Raw genomic sequence first — 22,447 nt, 5'->3', positions numbered from 1 at the left:
AATCAAAGAGAGACAGAGAAAGGATGGGGTAAGTGCAGTGCTTGGCTGAATGAAGTAACTGTCAGTCAAATACACCTTGAATGATATATAATGACTAAGCTATTCCACTCTGTCACCATGCCAGCACCTGTCTGCCATAAGACTTCTCAAACGAGAAAAGTGAGAAGCAGGACAGGTGGAGAGGTTGAGTGAGCCAAGCCAGACATGTCTGGCAAACAAGTACAGTAAAGATTTGAAGATTGCTCATGAAAGATAGAAAGTGGAGAAATGGAGAGAGCAGGTAACCGAGACAAGACAGCTCACCTCTGTTCGCTGTGCAGCCAGCGCTGCAGATCTATCAGGTTGTTAGCTCCTTATCTATCCCTGGAGATCACCCTGTCCGGCCCCGGGCCCCCGGGCCCCCAGCCCCCTGGCCCCAGCAGGTTGGGCTACATCAATATCTAGGCAGCCTTTGTTCTTGTTCTGACTCCCTGCTTCACTGCTCCGGTTAACAGGCCACTGGCTACCAGCTTTCAGCCCAGCAAAACACCACTTACTGCACAGTCAATAAAGAGTGTGTCAGAAACATCTCTGTCCCTCGACAGTAGACTGGAGCTCACATCATGCTTTATGTGAGTATAGACATAATCTCAGCATCAAACGACAGGTTTCTACATCACAATGTTGCCATCAGGAGATGGTTAGGAGTTGTAGAAAATCCACTTCAAGCTCATCTGAGTTTAAACTGTCAGAAGCATTAAGGTGTTTTCAGATTATTTAGTATTTGTTTTTCTAGTTTACTTTTAAATTGTAGCTTTATTTAGTCTTCCGACAGTGAAAAAAAGCATCTGATTGTTGGCTTTGCTGCAGCATTAAGAGTCGAGGAATAAGACAATGACCAGTGGTGGCTTGATTATTGATTCAATTGTGCATTGTTTTGGATTTTGTCTTCTGACTCTTTTTTAATCATGTTAAGTGCAACAATTTGTGAAAATGTGAAGAATCATTTTAGTTTTTATCATAAGTCGATTCAAAATTGTATTAAAAAACTGAATAGTACAGTTAGGGGCGGGCGATGTGGACTTAAAATTTGATCACGACGTTGTGCTGTATAATTATAATAATAAAATTAGAAATAAAATTGTATTCCTTCTTTTTTAGATGACTGGATGACTGACTCCCATTTGATTTCCAAAACAACTTTTATTGTTTATTTTGTTGACTATTAAGATCCATAGCACACCACTGGCTCATATGTGTGGTTCTGTCCTGTCTTGGGCTGCAATGCTTCGGCTGTACTCAGAGCAATATGACGGTGAGCAGTGATGCACACCGCACTGACCAACAGCATCAAGTAGCTGTAACATCTAAAATAAAAGAATTACATCTGGATTTCTTTGGGCTTAAACATTAAACATGTGTTTGACATTATTAGAAGGTTTAGACTTCACACTTTCTAAATCTATATATATCTATATAGATATATCTATATATATATATATCTATATATATATATAGATATATCTATCTATATATATATATATCTATATATCTATCTATATATATATATATATCTATATATATATATATAGAGAGAGAGAGATATATATAGATATATATATATCTATATAGATATATATATAAACATTTTTAGCATGTGTTGTAAACAACTGAAGACAGAGAGTTGCTGCATGCTGAGATACACTTCACTGTTGACAAACCGTACCAACCCACCTACTTGAAACCCGATACAGCCAGTCCACCAAATGCTTCAGAGCATCAATAATTAATTTGGGAACAGCTATTGGCCTCAGGGGTCACAGAGCAAAGGGAAAGATAGGGATGGAGAAAGTCGGAGAGCCTAATTATGAGGATGGAGGTTATCAGGGAATGCTGATTTTGTTTAATAAGTAACAACATGAAAGCTTAGTTCTTCTTTCTCGTTTTTTTTTTTTTTTTTTTTTTTTTTTTAATCAGCTAGCCTTCTCTGCCACTTTCCACTCCACATGAGAGGATGCTTGTTCATCCTCTCATGGACTGAATGAGAGGATGAGCAATATATATATAGGATCTCAATATATAAGTGCATTTTTAAGATTTTCCATTCAAATCAATATAAAAATAAATTTAATTGAATTAAACTTTCCATTACAATCATTCTGGTTTTAATTGCTGAGGATTTTCAGTCTCTTTGCCCTTGACATTTTTTCTGTCTGCTCTTGCTGTAGCTATATAAAACATATTTAATGGGAACTATGGTCTATAAACAAGTGTAAAAATATTTTCACTATTCAACATATTCAACCAATAGAAAGTAAATAATAAGTATACTAGTGTTACAGTCTGACCAGTAAGGCACAAGGACAAAGGGATATATAAAAAATTATTTTCTATTCCTTTTTCAAAAAAATCTTAAGAAAAACAAATCTACAAAATATAGCAAAATGGACCCAAAATAAATAATCAACTAAGGCATACCTAACTCGGAATAACAAGCCAAAACTGACCTCACATAATGAACACACAGGGGAATTTATACACAAAGGCTAGCCTACACAAATGAGGAGGGCTGGGGAGAGAAGACAAAGGCAAACAATGCATAAACATAAATAACTAATTCAAAACAAAACATTTTGACTACAACACAAGTGTTAAAACAAAACACAGTAACTTCAAAAATGTGTTAGCAATTATGCTATTTGTACAGGGAGGCAGATTCTTCCACATCAAGTCCCCTCCTTCCAGCAGCATGATGGATTGTTCCACTTCCTGGTTTCCCTTTCAACCAGTCGTCTCCCCCAGAAGTCCTTCAAACTCAGCAAAACAAAATAGTTACCAATCCAAATAAACTAAATGTGTTTACTAAATGTGTGCACCCATAATAGTAAAACAACCTAATGCAATAACTACCACGAAAAGAGTGAAGTTATAAACATATTGTGTGAAAATTTCCAGATATATTATGTGAAAACATTTAAAATACTAACACCGGGGAAAAGATGGAGGAACCTCCACAGCTAGTCATTACCCCATGTTTTATAACAGCTCTGGGACATATATGGATCAACTTTGTCTGTGTAACTTTTCTTCTTGTTTTGATTGTCTTTTCTATCCATGGACACTTTTTACATTTTATAGATGTTACATAATACTGCCACTTGAAAATATCATCATGTTACAGTATCAGTCTCTCATCAAAAACATACTCGGAGTGTCGCTTTGATGTTTTTTATGCATCATAAAAAAACAGAATGGAGCCATTCTCCATTGTACGAGGAGAGAGCCATTCTCCTCTGATGGCAGATATGCTTGGTCTCACCAGGCTCTGACTCTTCCTCAAAGCTCCTCCTCAGAGCTACAGTCTCCATTCAAGCTTCCACCATACAGAGCACCCATCCCCTGTGACTTCCCCAATCAGCTCCTCCAGACTAGCTGCAGCAGCAATTAGCAGACTTGTGGTGGAACTGCGAGTGTCCTGCGTTTATTATAGGAGCTACGTCTGGTAAAAAATGTTGTCAAAGGCTTAATGGAGGATCATTGTTATGATGACATGCTGAAGGCGGAGTGTCAGAAAGATCAGGAGCTTCTTATAGAGATGTAGGTCCATTTGCAAAGAGTTTAATTGCAAAGTTACATTTCTTTTAATTCATGTGTGACTTATCCAGCATTTTTATAACAACTGAAGATAGTTACTTGATTGTGCTGTAAAATAGCGTTATATGACTGAAATTCACATTGTACTTCCCCTTTCAGGTCTTCAGTCAACCCATTTCATTTCCCAGAGTAGTATTTCTGGATTTGTTCTTGCCATCACGTTAGACGAGTCTCTTATCTCTTTCTTTGTCTGTAAAAGGATCAAGCAGCACCACTTTCACTGTTGAGTAGCTACACAGTTCTTTTTTCAATTATTCACACAGTGAATGAGGCCAGACCTTCTAATTCCATCGGGACATGTGTGAGTATGTTGGGGTGATGTGTGAATCAGCGACGATGTGACATTCACTGCAGAGGTGTCAAACACCGTACTGCCTCCATTAAGGGTGTGTGTGACCACCTGGCACATGTGTGAGGGGAAAGACAGGGGTGCTTCCTGTGCTCCAGATGTGGACTTGACAAGTTTATTAGCCATTCTTGTGTTAAACAAACCCCATCCCTGTGGTGGGAGATGGAGAGACGACTGACTCCACACATTAGAGCTCATTCTCCACGCCTGCTTATTCAAGCCTGCAGGAGCCCCATCTGTCTCTGGCTCACTCTGTCACTCTCTCGGCTTCGCCTTTTCACACTTTACTGTACATTTGCCTTTTTACACACACACTCATATGCCTGTTGGAGATGAAAACAAACAAAGAATTGTACTTTTTCCTTTCCTTTGACTCACAGTCCAAACATTAGCGCTCATGCAGTCAGCCATGTGATTTCAATGGTAGTTTATCTAAGAAACTCATCAGTCTTAGGTGTATGTACTGGCTCTATATATCAAGCTCTAATAACACTGTAAGCTTATAACTTGCTTGACAGCCTTTTCTTTCTAAACCTGATAGGTGTACAGTAAATAAAATGGTTTGTTATACATTTCTTTTTTTAATCTAAAATCTACTTCGTCTTTTTTTATTAATTTCATTGATTATGTTGAATTTAAAGTATAACTGTTTTTGGAGTGTTATCTTGTTTTGAATATAATATACTTTATTATGTGACAAGTTGTTCCTTTAAGGTGTTAAATAAAGGAGTAGCTTTGTTAAAAAAAAGTTCAGATTACATAATTTACATATTAAGCAGTATACAGTAAGCCCAACAGAATAAACTTTCATAGAGGCAAATAAGGTGATGAACAAAGACATCTGGAATGACATACTCATTGTTTATGTAATACAAACAATAAAATGTATAAAAAATACAGACATATATAAATCTGATGTTCTAATTGAAATGTAAATTAATTAATTAAAGTCAATAAAATAACAACCATCCATATGGAAATATGTCATTCTATAAATAAATCTATAAATGAGTCCAGAGAAATGTGACTTTTATTACATGCATTAAAATGTTTCTCATGCAAACTGAAATATTATTAAATCATTTCACATTTCAAAGGCTTTTGTTTGCTAATAATTTAAATTGAGATGGAGAAGCAGCGTAATTCATAGATTATATCGGATGTAAAGCTTCAGCAATCTGGCATCTTGGAAGCCAAATCTGATCTCTGTTTCTTTTATTTGTGCTGACCTGCTGATTTTGATTTGGACCGAATGTGCTGCAGCTCACTGATGGAGGAAATAGTTTTTAATCCAACTGAAAATTACGTAATAATGATATTATGCCCAAGTCTCATTGACAACAAAAAATGCATCCCACACAATATGGTGGTTTATGGGTCTATTTATTAAAAAACATTGAAACTTCTTACTTTTGATACATATAGTGCATCCATGCATCAGCTGAATCCACCACTATGTTAAGGTTGGTGTCTGTCTCCAGGGGTTATTGAGAGGCAGGACACAACCTGGACAGGCCTCCAGTCCTTCATAGCACAAACTACTACAGAGCAGTTAGCACAACAGTCATGCTTTTGGTCCAAATTTGCCTGGTGATTGAATGGAAACATAGGGAATGACTCCAAGCCCAATGTGGCTGTTCTTTTAGCATTCAGCCTGTTAATAAGACTGATATAGTAACTTCAAGTGAACTCCTACAGCCTTGCCTGAGCTGATAATAAGTGATGGAGTTAAATGTTCACTTTGCATTTGTACAAACTACAATTTCTGAGTAAATAAGAAGTGTTCGAAGTGAATTGTATTGCACTTAACCACTAAACAATAACCTACAAACAACCTGAACTGTCCTACAAAACCTGAAGTTGCATAGTGTGCCGCTCACAGTTTTGCCTCTCCAAAGCATTTGCAATGACTGATTGTGCTTTGGCTCATTCGGATGCCAGAAATCAGTCGAAATATTTTGTTTTTCTGAATGTTAATATGACTATGAGGCAGTGTTTCTCAGTAATTTTCTATCATGCTCCCAGTTGGATGATAATTTTTTTCACACCGCTCCCCAATACTTCTCCCCAGATTGAATTGCAATACTATTGTGAATATAATAATATTTCATAATTTATCTGTACTAACCCCTAAGCCCCAGCAACTCATGGCTAAAAAGTATCGCTACAAAGAAATATTTTTTTTTCATCTGTTTATGAATGTTTTATTTTCTCTTGTTCTCCATCAGGGATTCCTCCCAGCAGCCCGGGTCCAATCACACGTCATGAGTCATCCGACAGCTTGGCATCAGACCACAGTGGCCAAGACGATGAAGAATGGCTCTCTCAGGTAAGGATTTTGCCTCACCCAGCAATGCCCTGTAAGGATTGAACAAGCAGACAGTTCCATCACGTACCACACAGTAACATGTCAGGTACAACATGGTTGTCCTGTATTTAGCTCTCAGGGACATTCAGTATCTGATCCTTCTCCCACTGAGGTTAAGGAACTTGAAGAATTCAAGCAATATGGAGTTTAATCTTTCCTTAGATTTTACAGGAAGAACTTTATACTGCATGTAAAAGAACATGCTTTACTTTAAAGCTATTTCAGTGAAAATCTTGTAGGACCCTGCAGGTATTCAGCCTCATCTATTTTTACCTTAATATGTTTTAATTAAATGTTTCAATGTTCTTCCTAATATTGTATTCAGAGTCGTTCCAAACATCCTAAAGAATACATCAACCAGTTCCCAATTTTTCCCAAAGGCCTGAGAAATCTGGCACATTCACCCTGTTCTTTTCAGCTTGGTTAACTCTCACAGGCCTTGTCGCTCATGTCGGCAGGTAACCCACTACATTTTCACCATCAATAATTCCAATGCATGCATAATTGATTGGCTAAAATGCAACCCACTTAGCTTGCGGAGACTCTGGTTTATATCTGCTATGATAGTTTGCCAGAAGCAGAACTATCCATTGCACTAGCCTGTATTTGAGCAACTTCCTGTATTCAGCCTCAGTAGCTGTAGGCCTGCATGCATCAGTTGTGGAAGATATCATAGCACAAGTCTTTTTACCCTTGCTTGTTTACTTGTTAAAACCTTTTGTGTATGCTTTGAGATTGTCGGTGAATTAAGGATAAACAGAGTAAACTAGCTGTGCTCCTGTCCCTCAAGAATATCTGGACAGACTTGAAGTTAGTGGACACAATGGCTTTGTGGATTGAGAAATACTAAATACATGTACAATGTATTGGATTAGAGGCTAAGTACTGCTTCATTTTATTACATCATATCAGTGGTCTTCATTAGATTATCAGTGGGCATTTCCGCATTTGGTAGGGATTTAGGATTGATCAGCCGTCCCCTAATGGAATGTGAGGTTTGTGACTCTCAGTGTGAGTGCCTCAGCAGGCTGCTGTGTGGAGCCTTTTTCTGCCCATCATTGTCAGTTGCTCTTAGGTTGGCTGTCAATGGACAACAAAACCTTCTGTCCTGACAGAGTCCATCAGGGATCTTTATTTATTATCTGTCAGTTCTAATGCAGTGGGGAGGGGTAGACATACGGCACATTACAACGGCTGAAGTTTGAATATGTTCTGTTTAACAAAACACCGTTTGAAGTCATTGACACCTTTCCATGAACAGCATATTGAATACATACTATTAAGCCACAACATTGTGGAAATTGACAGATAAAGTTACTCATAATTCATAATATCCACTTAAAGAAAAATAATTTTGTCCTGGGAAAGTATAAACACAAGAATTTTGTGGATCCAAATTGCTTCAGCATTGGATTTGAGTGCCAAACAATGTCTAAATGTGTAAAGTATCATTTTACTTTCTTGTAATGTCCTCTAGAGCCTGCATTAAGCAAAACATTATGACTAACTCAATACTGATTATCTAACAGCATGGCAACCTGTTAGTGGGTGAAATAAATTAGGCAGAAAGTGAACATTGTTCTGATCATAACCAGAACCAGGAATGAGAGTTTAGACATGAGATGGACAGCATTGGGAAGACAAAGGGGCAAGATCATCTCTAAAACTGCAGTACTTGTTGGATGTATCAAGAAAAGAACAGTCGTGAATCAGTGGCAAGTCCCAAGTCCCAAGTGGTCTAAGTCATTGAAATAACAAACAATATGTGCTGAAAGGGGAATAAATCCAATTGTAGCTTAAATTACTGCAGATGTTTGTTCTGTTAGAACTATTGGCTTGTTGGCAGATCCTACAGCTCTCCTTCAAGATGTTTTCATGTTTAGGCTTGGTCAGATCACTAGGCAAATCATCATAATGCTGTGGTTTATGTATGCTTTGAATGACTTAAGCATTTGATTCTCTTTATAAAAATTAGACTGCCCAAATAGTCTAAACCCCAAGAAGACGATCGGTTCTGGAAGCTTCTGTTGGCTGCTTCGTTTTATAGGATTTGATCGTAATTTTAAAGTTTTAAATATTAATACTTAGAACAAAGCATTTTAAAGCATGACAAATGGAACAGAGGATAGTGTGCTAGGGTTGGGTAGATTCTAGTTTTATTAAAGATAGAGTTTAGGGCTGCAACTACCAGTAACCAGTTACTCTTATTATTTTGACAGTTGGAAAAAACAGAAGAAAATTGGCATATTTTGCAGATTTTTTATTGAACCACTTTATCTACCAATTTCTTTTATATATTTTATTTACTGGTACATGATATTAGAAAGTCACTAAAAGATGCAAATAAACAACTACATTCTTTTAAAAAAAGTAAATAAATAGACATTATTGTCTATAATAACTGCCTTCCTTTACTGCACTGTTTATCAAAGGATCCACCTGCAGCTGCAAATAATTCTTCTAAGATCAAATAATCTTCTTGACTTAAGATTGATTGATTGATTGATTGATTGATTGATTGATTGATTGATTTTTCTGGGTTGAACATATTTACAGACATAGGTTTTATTTTGCTCTCAAATGATGCATCTACCTTTTGACTGAAATAATGCTCTGAGTGTGTTATTCTTCATCACATTGTATTTTTATTCCAATTAATGATTATTCAATTACTAAATTAGTTAGCAATTATTTAAGCAATCAATATGTCACAATAAATCTGATTCATTATTTCAGCCGTAATAGAGTTTGCTTTTAGTTGCACTGAGGTTTTATAAAGAATAATCCACAGTTTCTCAGCAGTTCTGGCCAATGTGCTGTGCAGCGAAGGGTCTGATGTGCTGTAATATTTATGATGCAACTTCTCTGATATTCATAGGTGGAGATAGTGACCCATACTGGCCCCCACCGTCGCCTGTGGATGGGCCCCCAGTTCCAGTTCAAGACGATTCACCCTTCAGGTCAGACCACAGTCATCTCCTCATCATCCTCAGTGCTCCAGTCCCACGGCCCCTCCGATGTACAGCAGCCCCTTTTGGACTTTGACACAGATGACCTGGATCTACGCAGCCTTCGGTATATTAAAACCACTGAGCATGTTTTGTAATGGTGTAATGGTAGAAATTGCTCACAACACAATATTGTTTCTAACACAATGGGGTGCAATTTCATTTTAACAGTATTTTAGCAGAAGATAAAAATGTCTTATTTCTTTTGGTTTTCAAAATGGATTGAAGGTTTCAAAAGGGCTCTTAGTCCAGATAGGACCAGTTCTCAAGCTTGTCCTGATCGAACACAGTTCTAATGGTAAAACAGGATTAAAATGCATTTTCTTTTACATCTTTGCATCTAGTTTAAATGTTTCTTAAATCTCTAAGTGGGTTATAAATAATCTTTTTTTAATGTGAAATTAATCAGTGCAAGTTGGACAATTCCACTTCAGCTTGAACTGCAGATGATTAAAAACAGTTTCTATTAGTGAAAAATCCTTTACTGTGGAGCTGAAGGGAAACTGTTGATATGCCACTGCTTAAAATCATTCACAACTTGTTAATCACTTTGTCAAGATTTCTCTTTTATCGGATGCCCATTTGTTGTGAGTGATTAATCAATTAACATATGTTAAATTAGTCAATTAAATGTGTTGTTTAATCAAGCAAACAATCAAGTTTATTTCATTTCAACAACAGTGTCCAAAGTTTGAAGTGCTTGACCTCATAAAAACACAAAAATCAAAGTTCTACACCAAAGAGCTACACCAATAATATTAAAAAAGATTTTAAAAAAAGATAATTCAGGAGAAGCACTTTAATTTCACATCATGGCACCTGAGCTTGAAGAAGAAACGGTCATCTCAAACTAAAGAATCATGTTTTATACACATCTGTTGAGCAGCTGAATGCCAGACATGTTGTATATGTAATGCTATGAATGTCTTTGTTCAGAATCCAGCCTGTACGCTCTGAGCCAGTCAGCATGCCCGGTTCATCTCGGGTGCTGACCGACCGCAGAGGTCAAACCAACATCATGGATGCCGGCTCAGGTAGGAAGCTTCCTGTCTTTTCTGGTCCGGGGTTCATCGTTTGTTTTTCAGTTTGGTCCCACTCCTTCCTGGTTTACTGTGGTTGGTTCCATCTAGTCTCACTTTCTGTATCACCTTCATTTTGTTTCACACCTGTTTATTCCGTCGCTCACGTCAGACTGTAGCTGCTGTCAGAGTTGTTTGTGATGAAAGATTGAGAGAGTGCAGACTTTGTCTGGTGAAAATGAAAACATTTTAATCAACATAATAATTGATTATGCTACATAATTTTTTGGAATCTGTAAAGAGGGAACATTGTATATACAAACATAAATATGTACAAGCAAATGTAAAGTTTCTTATCAATTTGTAGTCATCAACAAGTTTCTGGCATGTTTCTGACTTGTTCTAATGTTACCATACATGAAAGAGTTGGTGTAAATCTTCTGCTTGGAAGAATGCACTGATTGTCTTTATGTGGTCTTAGTTTTCCATAAGCCTAATGTTAACCTGTTTAGGTATTATGTCCTTAACATAAAGCAGAACATAAATCAGAAAGTAAAAGCTATCTGATTCACCAGTACAATCATCTTTGCCACTGATTGTAGGTGAAAATCTTTCCTCCTTTTGTATCACTTCCATACAATAAGCTCCACTGCACTAGTACAGGACAACCTCTGTGACTCCTCCAAAGATGCATTTTGTCATAGTGATCATACTGCTTGCTATTTACCTAAGCTGATCATAAAACCTTTTAGATGGCCAATTTCTAACTGGAACAAAACGTGACTTAGAAATCTTTAGATTTAATAAATAACTGAAATCTCATAACATAATTCCTTTCTCACTTTACATATTTGTGTGCACAGGAAATTGATTAAATTGATAAAAGGCGACATTTGGACAACATGCAAAGGTTCTATATATGTCAATGAACTACACAGCAAATGTCATTATAGCTCTATAGACCTGTTGCTGCGTGACGTCACACACACAAGATCCCGCCCCCAGCTTCCTGCTGGAGGGCAAAAGACTGCTGGTGACGATGACTCCCGTTAGATTTAGTTGTGAAATTGTTAACGCAATAAATCTTAAATGTATGTATGCATTAGACAGACGGACGGACGGACGGACGGACAGACAGATAGATAGAAACTCAAGGAAATTATTATACAGTTAGGGCCAGAAATATTTGGACAGTAACACAATATTTGTGAGTTGGGCTCTGCATGCCACCGCATTGGATTTGAAATGAAACATCTACAACAGAATTCAAGTGCAGATTGTAACGTTTAATTTAAAGGGTTGAACAAAAATATCTGATAGAAAATGTAGGAATTGTACACATTTGTTTACAAACACTCCACATTTTAGGAGCTCAAAGGTAATTGGACATATAAACATAAACCAAACAAAAAAGTTTGTTCTCAATATTTTGTTGCGAATCCTTTGGAGGCAATCACTGCCTTAAGTCTGGAACCCATGGACATCACCAAACGCTGGGTTTCCTCCTTCTTAATGCTTTCCCAGGCCTTTACAGCCGCAGCCTTCAGGTCTTGCTTGTTAGTGGGTCTTTCCGTCTGAAGTCTGGATTTGAGCAAGTGAAATGCATGCTCAATTGGGTTAAGATCTGGTGATTGACTTGGCCATTGCAGAATATTCCACCTTTTTGCTCTCATGAACTCCTGGGTAGCTTTGGCTGTATGCTTGGGGTCATTATCCATCTGTACTGTGAAGCGCCGTCCGATCAACTTTGCAGCATTTGGCTGAATCTGGGCTGACAGTATATCCCGGTACACTTCAGAATTCATCCGGCTACTCTTGTCTGCGGTTATGTCATCAATAAACACAAGTGACCCAGTGCCATTGAAAGCCATGCATGCCCATGCCATCACGTTGCCTCCACCATGTTTTACAGAGGATGTGGTGTGCCTTGGATCATGTGCCGTTCCCTTTCTTCTCCAAACTTTTTTCTTCCCATCATTCTGGTACAGGTTGATCTTTGTCTCATCTGTCCATAGAATACTTTTCCAGAACTGGGCTGGCTTCTTGAGGTGTTTTTGGGCAAATTTAACTCTGGCCTGTCTATTTTTGGAATTGATGAATGGTTTGCATCTACATGTGAACCCTTTGTATTTGCTTTCATGGAGTCTTCTCTTTACTGTTGACTTAGAGACAGATACACCTACTTCTCTGAGAGTGTTCTGGACCTCAGTTGATGTTGTGAACGGGTTCTTCACCAAAGAAAGTATGCGGCGATCATCCACCACCGTTGTCTTCCGTGGACGCCCAGGCCTTTTTGAGTTTCCAAGCTCACCAGTCAATTCCTTTTTCCTCAGAATGTACCAGACTGTTGATTTTGCTACTCCAAGAATGTCTGCTATCTCTCTGATGGATTTTTTCCTTTTTTTCAGCCTCAGGATGTTCTGCTTCACCTCAATTGAGAGCTCCTTTGACCGCGTGTTGTCTGGTCACAGCAACAGCTTCCAAATGCAAAACCACACACCTAGAAACAACCCCAGACCTTTTAACTACTTACTTGATTACAGGTTAACGAGGGAAAGGCCTTTTGAGTTACTTGCAGCCTTTACAGTCCATTGTCCAATTACTTTTGGTCCCTTGAAAAAGAGGAGGCTCTGCATTACAGAGCTATGATTCCTAAACCCTTTCTCCGATTTGGATGTGGAAACTCTCATATTGCAGCTGGGAGTGTGCACTTTCAGCCCATATTATATATAAATTGTATTTCTGAACATATTTTTGTCAACAGCTAAAATAACAAAACCTGTGTCACTGTCCAAATATTTCTGGCCCTAACTGTATATATATAATTGTATATACAAAAGTAAAACAGAGGCTGTGCTTTGCTATTACTTATCAATACTATGATTATTACATAACAAAACCAGGAAAATGTTTAAATTTTTTAAAAAGTAGCCGGACAGGCTGTAGGTCAGTTATTTTAGCCTGACTTTGACAACCTTAACTTGTAGCTGTGATGTTGAATTCAAAGTGTTTCCTGCAGTTGATGAAAAGGGTGACCTACACCAACTCTCTGATATGTCATCAGAAGAATACTATTGATTTTGAGTTCAACATTTTTTCTGCATTATTTTCTCCTTTGGTGTGGGACACTGTACCAAGTTGATAATACTCACATCTCCAGATTTCATTTCAGCACAGTGCAGCTGTGGATGCCATGTAAAAGAATAGTTTTCTTGATCTCCACCGTTGTGCGCATGCAGAAAAATACAGATGTAAACAACGTGCAACGGGTCTATATGGAAAGCTAAAAAGACATTGTAGTCATACTATTATGCAACACTCGATAGAAAATGACCGCTCTTATGGAAAAATGGCTATTCTTATATCATACAATTCAGATTGATGTATATCTTGTTTCTCTTTAAGAACTGCTCAGGGCTGAATCATTTGTTCAGCCCCGATTATATATGTTTATTCAATAATTATGTATATTAAAATCAGACATGATATCACACCATGCATCGGTACAGTTTACTGAAAAACAGGATTTTTCAATCATTTAAAGCAATAGCAAAATTATAAGGGTTAATGTTAACCTCTTGAATTAGTGATTAGTTCACTTAGCATTACTAACTGCAAACACAAGTCTCTATAGACTGCAGACTCTTATCTCTTATCTCACAATTGTTTAACATGGCTGATGACAGGTAGAAGGTGAAAGCAACAAAGCAGAACAACTTTGTTGTAGTTTGCACAGCCTCCATGGTATCTACTGAAGTCTCCTCCTGATCAGTTCCTCCCTTCATCAGTTGGACAAGTCAAATCCAAGGCGAGCTCTCAAACAACCCGTCTTTGACCAGAAACAGTCAAGTCTAAGACGAGCATAGCTTCTGTGAATTGTGGAAGAAACAAAATGACCAAATATCTGCCGGCTGTGGCAGCAGAATGAAAGCCAACATGCCTTCATAGAAAGTACAGTGCCATCTTAAAGCGTTTGTATTTCCTCTGACTTCATGTTTAAATGCCTCTCTGACTCTGAAGGTCTTCTTCCTTTCGAAGAACCAGACGATTCCTCTGCATGCTACTGGAATTGAACCAACTCTTGTTTTGTGAACACCAAAACCTTTTTTTGAGATTGTATCACCCACAGTGAGGAATTCAAGCTAATATTTTTCTACCAATGTCCTGTCATACCAGAGTTATGAAGGAAATTTACTTGAAGGCCATAATCTGCCAGAAGACAGTGCAGGTACCAGACATACATCAGCCGTGTTTTAGTTCCTGTATTTAGTTTACTTTATAATTAGCTTTTGAGTTTCACACTTTCTCATATTTTCATTTTGTATTTTAATTGAGATGTTTTTTTTTCTTACTCTGTCATTACCTTTAATGTGAAAAAAATAAATTCAGTCTAATTGGAAGATGATCAACTATAATGCTTAACTAGACAAAGTGTATGCTTCATGCGTATGCACAATGATCACTATTTAGAGGCAAAGGAGTTATCACCTATTGCGTGACATTGTGACCTGTTGTCTGGTGTGTCAGGGCGACAGAGGTGTGCCTGTGGCGTCTGTTCTTTTATCTGCTGTCTTGTCACAGATGCTTCTCTCATCTGATTTGGCCTCATGCTGACACAGAGCAACTACTAGTTTCTTCCCCCAGGTGTCAAAAATACTGAGAGCCTGTGTCACAAATAGTTGGATGTCAGATAGTGTCTTTTGTCCTGCACCACTGCCTGTCTTTCAAAAGCTGGCAGAGTTTGTGGCAGATTTATTTGAGATCAGAATCTTCTCAGAAGACTGATGACAGCAGACATCAGTTTTTAAATGCTAGATGTGAGCTTTTGAGAAGGAGAATACATTTTTGCCACAGCCACCTGTCACTGTGGCCCTTCCAGGTCCTAAGCCAGCTTTACTGTTGTTCTTCCATCTCCATGTGCCTCATTTCATCCTCTGAGAATCATATCTGTGGTTTTTCTGTCTCCAGTCAGTGACAGAGGCAGGCCGAGGGATGGAGGTGATGCTTATCGCTGTGCGCGTGTGTGTAAATGTGTGTGAGACTGTGTGAAGGGAGGCTTCTGTGTTGTGTCCTGCCTTTGCCATGGCGCCGTCTCTTATCACATCACACATCTCTTTTGTCTCACCCCTGAAGAAGCTGCCTGTGTGTGGCATACCGGCAGCAGTTTGCACTAATGCTTGAGCAGCTCCAGCTCTTCCAATCACATACTGGCTAATTGGATTCCATTAAGAGGGGATCACTCATATTCAGCTCTGTATTAGCTTTAGAACATCTTTGCGCACATTGCTAAACTTTAGCCTTAGCACACTGTGTGTTTAGGTAATGCTATCTGCAGAGTTAGAGCCTCTATGGAGAAATGTTGTTCAACTCCATTACTATTTGATTCTATTTAGAACTTTAGTATCATGTCAACTCATCAAAGTTTAATTTTCTAGTACAGGACAGTATTGCTTTGATCAAAAGCAGCAATCTATTTGTCAATAGCGCCATTTTTACCCTTACAAAATGTGTTTAATACCAAACCTAACCTAGAATTTTAAAAATGCACTAGATACAATAAAATATATCTGGTGCTGCTCCTTAACCCAAAAGCTAAATAAAATACACTTAAATATGGGTGAAAACATCAGTTGAAATTTGAAAGAAATGACACTCAACATCTAATGGATGGAGATCAATATTTCCTGTTCCCAAGTAAATCCAATGTTTAAAGTTAGTGAGATCTGGGATTAAACTTTTAATCAGCTAGTCCTCTTTACTACATGATTCTCAGCAACACAGCTTCTCTGCAGATTTATGAACAGCAGTGTGTGTGTTGTTTATTCATTTAGTGACAATTCATGTCGTCTCAAGACACACACAGGGAACCATACAGTTAGATTGAATCCAATTTGGCCCAAATTGAATTCATACCAATCCAGTTTACTACTTCACCATCCAGCCTCATAGTCAGATTTAGATCCAATTAAATATAACCCAAATCTGTCCGGATCACAGTGATGATGTAGTATTCAGATTTTTTTTATTTTGGTTTAAAATATTACTCCCTACAAAAAGAACTTGATTTCTGCTTCAGACTACACTGGCGTGTCCATACTGTCATGTATGTTAAGCACATCTGGAGATTTCAAAGTCTCTGGCAGACTCTGGTTTGTTTGTGTGAGAAGCTACAACCCTGCTGTCCTCCGCACAGTGACTCACTTACAGTCAGTCAGTCTCCCCAGTGTCTGTTCCCATCTTATCTCAGCCCATACACTACGCTTATCTCTGCCTTCCCCGAGGTGATGGGATGCCGTCTGCATGGGACACACACACTCACTCAGACTGAGCTGTGCAGACCTTTCAGTCCTGATGTTTTTGACTCAGCATCTCTTTCCTTATGTAGTGTGCAGGAGGATCATCAATGCCACAGTGTTACCTTCCCCTGATCGCAATAAACCGGATCAGTGTAAAGCTGCTATCTATGCCCACCATCTCTAGCCACTAAGTCTTGCTGTGGGGTGTGTGATTGTGTGTCTGTGTGTGTTTAGAAGCAACTTCAATCAAAGCTAGACTACACAGGGACATTCTATGGCCTGGCTCTTCGTATCAAGGATGGAAAGAAAAGGAGACAGACCCGAAGAGAGATAACACAGCAAGGCTGAATGAAAGAGTATTTAATCTTATTCCTCTGCTTGTGTGTATGCACGCACATTTAAATCCCACCTTCTCACTGCTGCTGTTGTGTTTTAACTCTAAGACACCGCAGTCACGACAAAGTGAAATCAGCCATTTTGTTATTGTTGTTGCTTTGCGGAATCCGTGGTTGTTTCTTTGTCATTGCGTTTCTTCATTGCTGTTTGGCTCCATCTGCAAGTGTATGGGAGTGTGTGTGTGAGTTATCTGTGAGGATGAATCAGTGATAGTGTGTTAGCTGGCATCAGAGCAGAGCAGGCGGGACGAGATGAAGCCAGCTTATCTCACAACTCTCAGGACACTTCAGAGGACTCCTGGACCTCAGTACTGGGTTGGGTTGTTTATGTGTGTTTGCTCATTAGGGTTTGACGTATTCTAAATATACTCTTCCCTAAGCAAAACAGATCTAGTTTTTAATCTAAATGTTGGAAATTCTACATAAACACAACAATTTTATTGACAGTTTTAACTGAATAGATAGAGTAAAAATGGCTCCACTTAAGAAGCTAATGCACGTATGTTATGAATGTCCTCTGCATATGTAGACACATGTATGTTCATGCTGTATGTTCTCCCTGGAGCAACAGGTCTAGTGAGTGTCAGTCCATTAGCAACATCCTGTGAAGCAGTCAGCTGATTGGTGTGTGATCAGCAGCTAACGGCCATTAGCTTCATCCGCCCCACATCACTGCTCACTTCCCAGCACTGTGCTTGAGTTCCTCAGTGTCAGCCACCGGCATCGGCTTCTCATTCACACAGATCAGATGTGATGATATATTGTTACACAGAAAAAATGCCATGTTCAGCACTGTCTTATTGTTATGATCCTGAGAGTATGATGAAAGACAATATTTAGTTTTACTGCAAAGCAACTGGTGAATATTTGGGTTTGGAGTTATGTTCCACAGAAAAATAGGTAAATCCTCCAATGCTGAATTGCGAGAAGGTTGGGATCCACTTTCCTGTTTCCAATGGTTTTTTTGTTTGTTTGTTTGTCTTTTTTATTTCACTTAAATTTGCAGATATTTGTCTTTGCACAACTCTTTACATAAATCTGGTCATTATTCTTACTGTCTGGAATCATTGCCATGGTAATGACTTCATTTCAGCCCAGCAAAGGCTTTCCAGATGGCCTCCCATTAACAATATGATGGGATTCCCAAGGAGTTCATGGCAGACTAGGTCACTGTAAGGTGTTTAGATCCTCTGTAAAAACAAGCCCAGATCACCACCCCTCCATTTCCATGCTTGTACCTGACAAATTGTGCTTTAATTTCTGCGAACATCTCTACTTTGCTGTCATTGTTCTGAGGAATAGAAACTAAACAGTGCTGTTGCTTAGAGAGAATCGGCTTCTTGCAACCCTTTGAAGCAAGGTGTATTTGTTCAGAATCTTCCTAATCTTCTTGTCATGAACTTTAGCATTTGATATATTGAGGTCTGTGGAGCCTGATGGAAGCTCTTGGTGTGTATCCCACTGTTGATCTTGGAAATTGCTAAGCTGTGTTGTGCAATCCTGTGAAGATTGGTAAGAAGTTGTCACACTCGAAAAAGATCATGTCTGATTAGCTGCATCCTGTTGCTGCTATCCCTTTTAAATTACATTAAATAGAAATGGTGTGAAGTTACTCACAAGGTATTTCCAGTAAAATACATATTAAAGTGTTATTAAAATGTTTTCATGTCGTTGGTTTGCCAGTGAACTGGCACGGTGGGTTTCAAGTTGTACTTAATTAGAAGTCAGTGAACAGTAGTCGGCACCAGTGGTCATATCCTATGGCCATTCTTTTCTATCAGTGTGTGCATGCCTGCACCTGTTAGCATCAGTAACAAAGTGCCCCCTTGTCCTGGTGACCCACCACCTCCTTACCACTGACGGCACCACCCTGAGGCGAGAAGGGGCTTTCCCCTCTCTTATTGTTCTCAGAGAGAGAGCAGCCAAAAGAACCATAGAACCGTTAGTGGTCCCACAAAAAGATTAGAATAGATGGTTGTTAAGCCTTGCAACACACACACACTCTCACACACATAATGCACATTTTTCCTGGAATCATTGCATCCTACTTCTTACCTTCCCTCCGTACCTGAGCAGTCATGTAAATGATGAGGCACCTGTGCATACGTATTCAACTCGTTTTTTCTTTTACTTATACACACACAAACACACACACATACACCAGTAACCTATACCCCACAATTACCTTCCAGCCCCATAAAGGGCCCTTGTATTTTTGTCCTGTTCCAGTCACACTGACAACAGTGAGCATATAGGCCAAAAGATGCCATGCCATCTGATCTCTTCCTTAAATACAAATACCCTCATTTCCTGGGAACCCCTCCTCCAACAGTAGACACCTTTGTCACCCTGCTCCCAGCTCCCAGTCCCCCCACCCCCATCCATCCTGTCCATCACCTCAGGGTGTGCTTGGTGACCTGCTGGCTGGTGACAGGACAAAACAGCCAGTCATCTGCGCTCCTTTTTGTTTTTGTCATCACCAGCAATTAGGCTACAGGAGACGCTGAACTGTTATCAGGATCAGGAAAAGGAGGGAAAAATGATCTGATAGAAGTATTTTGAAAGACCAATTAAAGAAAAAACTTTGCTGTGAAAGGGAATTTGCCATCCAACTGGTTAGCTTAATGTTTATTTCTCAAGCTGCTTTCTTGTCAAAGCTTCGTGGTGCGTAATTTGTTTCCTTGGATAGCCAACTTCTTTGTTGTCTATGACCTGCAGAAAAAAAATAGGTTCGGTCCACTTCCAAGAGAATCCTGGCACAGTCAGTTTGTTTATGTTCGGAGAGCAAATGGACTGATCAGGGATCAAAAGAGACAGAGTGACATGAGTTATTGACATATATTTGATCTGAGAAGATTGAAATCCTTTCAAAATGTCTCAGTCTGTTGCTGTCTTTTCCTGCTGCATGTTTAAACGCTGACTAGCTGCCTGCAGTACCTGCTGCTCAGCCTGGGCAGCTTCCAGTCAAACCATCAGCTATTGTACCTGCAAGACATTGACTAGGCTGTTTGGTGATATGTGACTGATTTGAACTGAACTGAGTGAAAATAGGCATTAGCCCACATTAATCAAAGCAAGATTTTATCTTTGAATTTGCTACTTTTATGAGCACACGTAAATCATTAAAGTACCACTCAAAGAACAAGGCCACTGACAGCCGTTTTGTCATAATGTTCTCTGTCAGATTTTATTTGAGTTGGAGCGCTTTAGCCTCATGTAGTCATCGATGCTGGAAAGGCCTGCCTGATCAGGGTGTGACAGGGATTGTTATGAAGGGATGCTGATCAGGTCTTAGTGTTGCTCTCATCTCTCTTTGCATGTGTGTGTGTGTTGGATCACTTTTAATCTGCAAGAGATGGAACGCCCTCCAGCATTAGTGCTGTACAGAGAATGCATGTGTGTCTGTGCATCCATGTGACCATGTGTGTGGGCGTGTGTATGAGTGTGTGTGTGTTAACAGAGCCAGAGGGCAGTCAAGACTGAGCAGCTGCTCTTTATAGTGACTGTACGGACACCAATGTGTCAGGCATCTGCCATGCATTCTCCAGCATTCTACTCACTGTTGTGTGTGTGTTCATTTCAGTGAAAGTGAGAGAAGATATGTTGGTGTGTCTTATCGTGCCATTTGGTTCATACTTTTTTACAGGGAATCTTTTACATGAAAATAAAGCTAAGTGTGTTTAGCTTGTCTTTTGGACAGAACATTTTAGATGATTGAGGAAACACCTTATAGACTGACGGTCTCTGCGCTCACTTGTTACAGAGCCATAGTTTGCCCCAATAAAAGAGGGAGGTGTCTCCATTAATGCCACCCTTTCATTACTGTGACCTCAATTTATGGTAGGCAAATTGCCAAGATGCCCATCCGTCCATCTGTTAGAGTCCACCATGACTTTCATTGAACATTGACCTCACACACACTCCCATCGGCACAAGCAATATGAAGGCTGAGCTGTTCAGGCTCGCATGAGCATGCAGGTCTGAAAAAATCAATTCCTCCCATCAGAATGATACGAAAACATGTAACTGAGATAAGTCCTGTTTTCTTACGGTCAGAGAATTTCTGTTTTTGAATTTTAAAGTTGGACCTGACGACTATTAGAGAGCTAAAATGCTCATTAAAAAAATGGTTTAGCTATTATTCTTTTATTTTTTTATTCTGTACAATTTCAGTACAACAGCAAGCTGTATGTTGTTAAAATGACAAAGATGTGATCATTTGTCACATTTTCCTTAATGACAGACAACCTTACAAATCTGAAGCAAATAAAAATTTTGATAAAGCACATTTTAAAAAAAGAAAATTTGCCAAAACGCTTAAGTGCTGTACATACTGATAAAAAATAAATACAATTAAAGTAAAAAAAAAACACAATTCATTATGATCAGTGGAAGAGATTAATTTAATGTCCTTCTTCTCTACTCCCCTGGCATAGTTCAAGTACTGTATAATCTGAGCTTTTGAGATGTTGATCTAAGAAAACAACAACAAAAATTAAAAAAATGAAATAAAAAAAATCCCACCTTGTTGCAACAAGTTGGGATTTTATTTTGTACCTTTTCAAAATAAAATAAAAGTAAAAAAATCATTCTACCTTGACTTTATGAAAAAAAAATCAGACAGAACAATTGCCCCAAAAAAGCAATGCCTCCAATAAACAATGTCCAGAAAAATAACAAATCAGAGCTAACACAACAGAGCTACTCCAGCAGTCTAGAGTAATAGACTAATACGCTGATACGTTCCAGTAGACTTTTATATTTTTAACTGACAAAAGTAAGTCTGACAGAAACAAACCCAGAAAAGAATTTCAGTTTGAACAGCCCAATGTTGTATGTTGGAAGTAATATTTAAAGCTTTGAAAATCGGTGCCCATCCCAAATAACCAACTGCCTTTCTGACCGTTGTGCAGAATGAAGATATGAGTGAAGATATTTCTACACAGTGAAGAGAGGCTGGAGGTGAAGCTGCAGACGGCAGCTGTTCCACAGAGAATATGTTCTTACACAGTTGATTAGGACCTTTCTACAGAGCAAAGTTAAATGTCTGGAACTTTCAAATTTTCTGAACTCTATCTGAAATCAGTTGGGACAAACACAATAGATTGTCATCAAGAGTGGTACATCTTTCTTTTTCATTTTCTCTGCCTTCCATCTGGTCCCGTTTCTCTTCCCTTCTTTCCAGCTCTCCCTCTCTCTAGGTCCCTCTTGCCTTCTCTCTCTGACAGTAACCTTCCCTGACAGTGTCTCCATGCTGTCGCGCACAAATCCACCTCTGAGAGGTGTTAAAGCTCTTCCATACTCAGACATTCACACACACACATACACACGCAGACACTCTGGATCCCGTAAGGTATTGATCTCACGTCCCGTTTGCTC

General features: G+C 38.8%; 1 protein-coding gene across 4 annotated transcripts in view; it reads left to right on the top strand.

Annotated features, from left to right (window-relative positions):
* The window catches only part of bcas3 (BCAS3 microtubule associated cell migration factor), a 304,415-nt gene that overhangs the window by 100,222 nt on the left and 181,746 nt on the right, over window positions 1-22,447 (top strand). For all 4 annotated transcript variants that reach the window (XM_055045602.1, XM_055045603.1, XM_055045601.1 and 1 more), the window contains 3 exons: window positions 6,211-6,311; window positions 9,229-9,425; window positions 10,295-10,392. In XM_055045602.1, the coding sequence (XP_054901577.1) occupies window positions 6,211-6,311; window positions 9,229-9,425; window positions 10,295-10,392 (396 nt within the window). The remainder of the gene's footprint in view (window positions 1-6,210; window positions 6,312-9,228; window positions 9,426-10,294; window positions 10,393-22,447) is intronic.

This window comes from Poeciliopsis prolifica, unplaced genomic scaffold (assembly GCF_027474105.1).
Source record: "Poeciliopsis prolifica strain line A6 unplaced genomic scaffold, Auburn_PproV2 SCAFFOLD022, whole genome shotgun sequence".
NCBI lineage: Eukaryota > Metazoa > Chordata > Actinopteri > Cyprinodontiformes > Poeciliidae > Poeciliopsis > Poeciliopsis prolifica.
The sequence above is the reverse complement of the archived record's forward strand: the minus strand, read 5'-3'. Positions and strand labels throughout refer to the sequence as shown.